General features: G+C 38.8%; 1 protein-coding gene across 1 annotated transcript; it reads left to right on the plus strand.

The window, feature by feature from the left end:
- The first annotated feature begins 3,262 nt into the window (after positions 1 to 3,262).
- Positions 3,263 to 3,700, plus strand: LOC137969981 (uncharacterized). Its single transcript, XM_068816415.1, has one exon. It carries the CDS (start codon positions 3,263 to 3,265, stop codon positions 3,698 to 3,700), a length of 438 nt encoding a protein of 145 aa, XP_068672516.1.
- Positions 3,701 to 7,500: the final 3,800 nt, after the last annotated feature.

Below are 7,500 nucleotides of genomic sequence, written 5' to 3' on the forward strand. Positions count from 1 at the left end.
TTATAAGTAAAAACGTTCTGGAAATTCCTGAGGGGAGGGGGGGGTCATCAAAGACACCCCTGGAACGGAAAATCCTGGGGGAAGGGGGGGGGGGTGCAAATCAAAAAGTCTTCCGTGGTGGGGGTATGGATATTTTCTGGAACCACACATTATTATTTTATTGTAAAGTGAAATAGGCTTTCATCCTTTCTAAAATTTTAGCGGCGTTTTAAGCTGACATTGCTTCAATTATTGACAATCAGGAAATTATTGTTACCAGGGGAGAGTTATAAAGAAGTTCCCTGTAAGTTGAACAAAGCAACAAGACATAAGCCTTCTGCATTTCTAGTCAGTTTGTAGAGTGATGAATCAGATGTCCATGTGAAACACCAAAGCAGAATGTCAGGTATAACAAGGGTGACCTTTATTTTGAAAAATAAACGTTTGATAATCTGTTGGCCAGTTTAAATTAATAGACCCTATGATTTGTCACCACAATCTTTCAAGAAAACAATTGAAGTAATGTAAATTTAAAAAAAACCAGATCTTCATTCTCATGATACCAATAACCAAGCATTAAATTGTATTAAATTGGGTGACAAGACATGTTTATGCAGCAGAAATCAAAGCAAATAGATTATTATAGAAAACTAACCTCTTCATGTCTTCTCCGTTCAAGACGATTTTCGCTTAATAATCGTGGTATTTTGGCCTCATGGCCAAAATCAAATTCTGACGGTACAGCGTCCTCCTTCAGTCTGCGTTTAAACTTCTTTCCTGTAATCTGCAAACGGGGGTTAAATTCTAAGCAAAAAATGGGTACTGCAAACGTAGTTGTATTGCACTGGCGGCATATTCGATCGCCTGATCCTCTCCAGCCATGTTTTCCTTTGCTGCTAGTTCGATGGGAACTTGTGGTAGCTTATGTCTGCCGTTTTGCTGGTTTTTGCTGAATAATTGGTACATCCAGGGACATAACACATGTAAAGAAAGTGTTACCTTTTTCAGATATAACAGTGAAAACTACGGGAACAGAAGGCAGAGAACATGTTTTGAAGATCCCGCCAAAAATCTTTTGACGTTCATACGTCACATCACACTGCTGACCGACGTAACAGGGTTCATATTTTTCCAAGATGGTGGAAATCTATTCGCGATTTTGCTCATCTTTGAGGTAAAATTTCTAGGTTCAAACCAATGATCAGCAGAAACTGTTATCAAATATTGACGCATAGAGTTTAGCCTTCGAAAGATGCTTCCTAAGCCTGTTGTTTACGGCGGAACCCATGAAAGGCTTGCTCCCTATAGATCCGCTATGCTCTGCAGTCCGAAAGAAGTACCCCTGATCTAAAGGCACCTTGAGGCATTGACAAACAGTGATGTAATATTGAATCCATGCAAGTGGACAAACATCAGTGTGAGCAAATTTAATCAAAGCAAGAGAGCAGGGGAGTCCCTTGCACAAATTCTTAGGGAGGGTAAAGCTAAGCAAAAAAACCATACCAATCTTCAAATCTAAACATGTTACAAGATCCGAATCCCTATCGCCAGTGAAAAAATCCACAACGAAAAAGGTAGCTCCCTTACAAGGATGTATTTACCCACACTAGAAAGGGATACACTGCGGGAACACCAATCCCGGAGATAAGCAATTAACTGCTCAAATTTCCCGAAAAATAATGGGACCACTTGAGAAGGCGTAATACCGAAACCTGCTTGCTCTTCCCTAATAAACCTTAAGTAATCCTTAAGTGGGATATGGGCAACAGGGTTGGAATCGTGTACACGCCCCAGCTTATTGAAGAAAGCTCTCAAACGACCGATAGTGGAGTCAACTGACCCCGCTGCTAAGCATATCGTACAACCGCAATCCGTTTTAGAGCACGAAAGCGAGTGAACCTCAGTTCTGTCCGACTTATCCTTGGAAATAAGAAATTTAACTTTATTATAAAACATTGCGATAAAATATTAAACATGGTTTAAAAAAGACGGTTAAAAAAAGTTTGAAATGCAGCATTTCAACTTAACTTAAGTCATTATCAAGTCGCTTTTTAAACCTTTTTAACCGTTTTTTAAACCATGTTTTATACTGAAGTTATATACAAAATATCTACTTATTAAGATTTTGAAACGCAATAACCAACTGCACTTTTTCAGGCGACTTGAAAAGTGTAGGATCAAGATTTCTTAATGTTCAGCAGCAATTGAATTTTTGCGTTTGTGTCAGTGTTTTGCTGTGACACCTACCTTTGCCAAAGTTCATGCAACCAAGTCAAAGAAATGGGAAAAGCCTTCTGAGACGTTCCAGAAACAAGTTGTAATCCAGGAGTTAAAATCAAACAGTCCTACCATAAAAAACTAAGGGATAAACTATCTTTAAAGAAATTTGTGGCCTCTGTTCGATTCTATGTGTGGTTGCTTTAACAAAGATTTTTTCAACTTTACACCGTAATCAGTTCCAAAATTTGATGAAAGATCATGTTCAAGAGCTTTCTCCACATTCGTATAAGAACTTTGATGTAGACGAACATATCAAGAACATTTCGTCCTACACCTTGCATTTCTTTGAAAAGCTGGTTTTATGTAGAGGACTTAAGTTTGCCTCTCCACAGAAACTGTCGTTCAAAGGCGTCCAAGTAAGCTTTGAAAACATTTATTGGAAACTAGAGCCACTAATAGCAGAAACTGGTAAGAAGGATCTCCCTAGTGCAACGCTACGTTCTGTTGCCTTGAACTACAGTAATATGAAATTGCCGTCTCTACCTAAAATCTCTGGTGTGTGCTTTAAATAAATGAAAGAAAACAGAAGATATTGTAGTTACCAAGCCTGATGAGGGTTTCAGTGTTGTCGTCATGGACAAGGTGGATATACGACTACTTAGCCATGCTTCAATTACCGACACTAGTAATTCTGTCAAAGCTAGCTGTCAACCCCCAAAAGCTTGTGGTAGACCACCCAAGTACCATCATTCACTGCTTGAAAACGAAAAGGAGTTGAATGAGGCGATTAAGAGGATTCTACCTAAAACTGCTGCTGATACAGTTTGTCCGAAAGGTTCTAGATTGGCTAATTTATATGGCCTCGCCTAAAACTCACAATCCGATGTTAAGCATGAGACCTATTCTTTCCGCCACTGGCACATACAATTTCTCTCTGACCAAATGGTTGGATTACAAGTTAAAACCGCTATCCGTAAAAAAATTTAGTGCAAAAAACATTTTTAACTTTTCTGATGAAATCTGTGATGTTCATATGAAATCTGGCCACCTTTTGGCCTCCTACATGTATGATGTTGCCGCTATGTTTCCTGATGTTCCTCTAAATGAAACCATTGAAGTACTGGTGGATAAAGCTTTCATGGATGCCTGGTTCAATAAAACCCATGCTTTTAATCTAGAAATAGCACAACTTGTTGAGTTTGATGGTAACTTGTATGAACAGTTAGACAACGTTGCAGTGGGCTCACCTCTTGGACCATTGATGGCCAACAGTTTTATATGTTGCAATGAAGAAGGATTATATGAACAAGGATTGATTCCATATTATAACAGAAGGTACATGGACGATACTTTAGTTATTATGCCTGATGTAAAAGCTGCAGAAGATTTCTTGACGACTCTTAATAATTCCCATTCAGATATAAAGTTTACAATGGTGTTGGTAGTTGATGATAAAACCTCATTCGTTGCAATGGACATCATCAAGAGTCCCTGCCCATAATTCGGCAAGGTTCGAAAAGTCAATTTTGCTCATATGTTTATGGTAGATAGGCTAGGTCATGACAAAAACTACTGGATAATTTTTTCAGCAAAATATCCTTTTATTTCTGAGAGAAAAATGCAAATTACCAAATTCCGTTAAAATCGTCATTTGATGCACAATTTTTTATTAAACAAATTCAAAAGCCTCGCATGCAAAAACGAATTATTTTTCCGTCTTTAAAACTCTGAAATAGTTTTGTGCAATGTTTGAATGTGCATTGGGTAGATTTGGGGTAATGTTGCGTTATTTTGTGGGTGCAAAATTATTAAATTTCGAAGACATGTATTTCTTTCACTTCGTGAATACAATTAATTCTCACCTTGTGCGAAACGTTTAACGGTCAACCAGGTGTTGGCGGACGTGTTGTTGAAGAATTTCGTAGCTGCTGCGGACGTGTTGTTGAAGAATTTCGTAGCTGCTGCTGTTTTCTCGGTAAGTTATTTCTCAATGTTGTTGAAGAATTTCGTAGCTGCTTATCAAAGCTTGAGGGAATCGTGTGCCATTTCTGGACCTTGTACGTCAACCAGGACGTGTTTCACTCACTGTCCAGAGTGCGTCATTGCGTCCTGGGACGCACTCGTTTTTCTTTTGGACGCATAGAATATGGAACAAAGGGTCCAATTGGACGCAGGAAAAAAATCGAATGTTTATGCAAATTACGAACGCCAGGAAAAACATGCAAACGGCGAATTTCTCAAGGAAATTGAACATTCCCATTTCTCACAACGGAGAAATGATTGAGTTTCTTAAATTCCAAGGTAAGCTGCTATTTTCGGATTTTTGTAGTCAAATAATTTCATTTTGTGATATCTGGCTTCAGAAGTTGAGTTTTGAATTCGCACGTGTTGCGTGACATGATCAGAGCTGTTTTTTAGGCGAGACAATCGGCGACACTTTTGATCTGTCGCCAGTATTAAACATTTCAGTCAAAGTTCAGTTTGTTGCATGCTTTCCAAGTGAATTTCAAGCAATATTTCGCTTATCGTGAGCAAAATAACAGAGAATCCAAAGGCAAAGTATGTTAAATTTTTGTTTTGTGCGACTCTGTTGATATTAATTCCGGGCAAGCATGTGTCATTGTCTCGGTTCTTGTTTTGCATGTGACTTGTCTGTTTTGCAAATTATGCAACTTTTCTTCGGAGTTAGTGTTATAATTAACGTGTTGAACATGAAACTTGAATGTATTTAATCGCTTGGTTATTAACATTGGCCATGGCGAAGTCAAGGCCGCACGAGCCGACGATGAACTGCGTATCGATCACTTACATTTGTTTACTCTTTTGTTCCTAAATTACACCTCACGCGTAGTTAAAATAAATGAATCTCTTTTGTGGAAAATTTAGATTCAGTTCTGTTTTTTTTTGCTGTGGAGATCTAGATCATTTCAACTGGAGCCAACAGTTCCTACAGCATACGGATTCCTCGAAACGTTTTCAATGTGATCGATGGAGCTTTGACAGCCCATACATTTTGATCGAGGAATCAACAGGCACAACAGTTTCAAACAAATTGATCATTTTAAGTACATATTCGTTGGGAGGGATAAGACTTTATTTTTGTGCAATTAGAAATCTGAAAGGGTACTGCAGCAGCAATTAAGAGGCAATAGATCGCATATTAATTCTTGAATATTAATTAGCTGGACCCCCAAAATTTTGCAATGGACCCCCAAATTTTTCAAAAAGGGGTCCAGAGGACCCCCAAATTTGAAAACCTGGATACATCTCTGTGTTTGTATGATTTTAGCTAAATTCATTGAACTTCGAACGCACTGATTAATCTTTGATTACTCCTAGTTTTAAGAACATCAAATTTCCAAGGAGCAAATATCAGACCGATAGTTCTGAGACATAAACACTCTATTGTCTTTATTGTTCACCACTAAATTTTCTTCCGCACGGCAGTTGAAAAACAGTCAAAACCCACTTAATGCAGATCAATCAAATATTTATTCATGCGTACAGGCTGTCACAAATGTCAATAATTCGCAGCGTACATTGGCTAAAGAATAGCGTACAATTGTCAACTGTTTTTTTTTATCTGTCTAACCTCGTAGCCTTGAAACCGTTCATTAATTATTATTTTTGTAAAAGCGACAACCTAAAACCAAAACCTAAAACCTTCAGAAGACTACTTTTCAGACGTCATTTTAGGCAGACTGTCCATAAAAATTGAAAGTACAGTTTTGAAAAGTACCTGATGAAAAGTTCTGGGCCGCGTTGGTTTGTTGAGCGCCGACATTGGACTGTTGATTGATGGAATGAATTTCGTCTTGGCTCTGGTTTTGCTACAGTGCTCTAAGAGGACTACTTGACTGAGCGGTGACTCTTAGCGATGCATTAGCCTGACTGGCCTTCGCTGGAGCCACAAAATTACTGACTATTGCCGATTACTGCACCTGTTGCTGAATTGTCGGTCTTTTGTTGTATGACTCTATTGAGGCATCACCTCCACGTAAAATTTGCAAAGGACTTCAGCAAGTCTTTCTGCCGGGAACTCTTCAGTGTTTTCCGTTATTCTTTTCTCTCTGGACCAAGCTTAAAGGTAAAAATAATTTTATTGAATTTAACTTTTATTCAGTGTCAAACTTAAGCTTATGTTTTCTTGGTGAGTGTCTTTTGATACGTCAAATGTATTGCAACTTTGAAACAGATATGTCTAATTAAAAGTATCTTACCTTCAAAAACTTTAACCACGTACGAAGTCGCCTCCTTGGTTTTTTAGGGTACTCTGTCATTGACAAGGATAGTTACTTCTTCTTCGCTGACCTCGACGAAGCGAGTAGCCATACTTAAGCTTATTATAACAAAGCCCGCTTGTCTAGTACAGAAAATTTTTACGGACGACTACTATCTGTCCGGGTATTTTCAGCGGACGACTACTATCCATCCGGGTATTTTCCTCGGACGGGTACTATGGGCTGATAGTGTCTCTCCGCGGACAAACACTATCGCGTCATGTGATCAATTTAAACCAATAAGAATCAGAGAAAATTTAGTGGTGAACTATAATCTGTAATAGATAGTGAGTAGCATAGTAGTGTGCACTTGTTAAAAAAATGACGGCTGCTTCTTGGCGTTTTCGAAGTGTCTATGAAGAGGATTTTGATAAAGTTTTCAACCACAGGTAGATTTATACTAAAACAATTAGATTATTTGCTCTCGATTTCTATGTGTGATGGGTAACTCGGGCTGTGCCGTCGTCAACTATCACATGCTCATAATCCACTTGTTTGATATATCTGGCCATATTCGCCAAAAAAAACATGCCCACAGACACCTGATAGACAGACCCAGCGGCCAGAAGTGGTCTGACCACCCCCCCCCAACCCCTCCTGGCTAGCAGATTGGCCTGTCACCCATGCACGTGGCATAGGCCTCTCCAGCAAGGTGCCATGTCAACACAGAACCCTCAAACAAGGTGCAAAAACTGAGCAAAGTGCCCAGCAACTCAGTCAATATCATGGTTATTTGGCACTGAAAACTCAAAGTCTAGCTCACTGAAGGTGTCAGTAAAGGATGCCCTCCCTTCCCCACTGCTTTTGACAGCTAACCGCCAGAAAACTACCAGCAGATAGACAAGTGCCTGCATTATGTTTCCCCCCTCCCTTACTATATATCTCAAGTCATGTTTGAAGTACGTAATGAGGTTTTTAGACAATAGCTGATTAAGTGCCTGTACTCTCCACAATTTAAAAAAAATCGCTATGAACATATTATAGGTAAAAGAAAAAAGAACTAAGTGAAATTTAAAAAAAA

Source organism: Montipora foliosa, chromosome 1 (genome assembly GCF_036669935.1).
Source record: "Montipora foliosa isolate CH-2021 chromosome 1, ASM3666993v2, whole genome shotgun sequence".
Taxonomy (NCBI): domain Eukaryota; kingdom Metazoa; phylum Cnidaria; class Anthozoa; order Scleractinia; family Acroporidae; genus Montipora; species Montipora foliosa.

Coding starts and splice junctions, on each gene's coding strand:
- LOC137969981 (XM_068816415.1), top strand. CDS start 3,263: ATGTATGATGTTGCCGCTATGTTTCCTGATGTTCCTCTAAATGAAACC.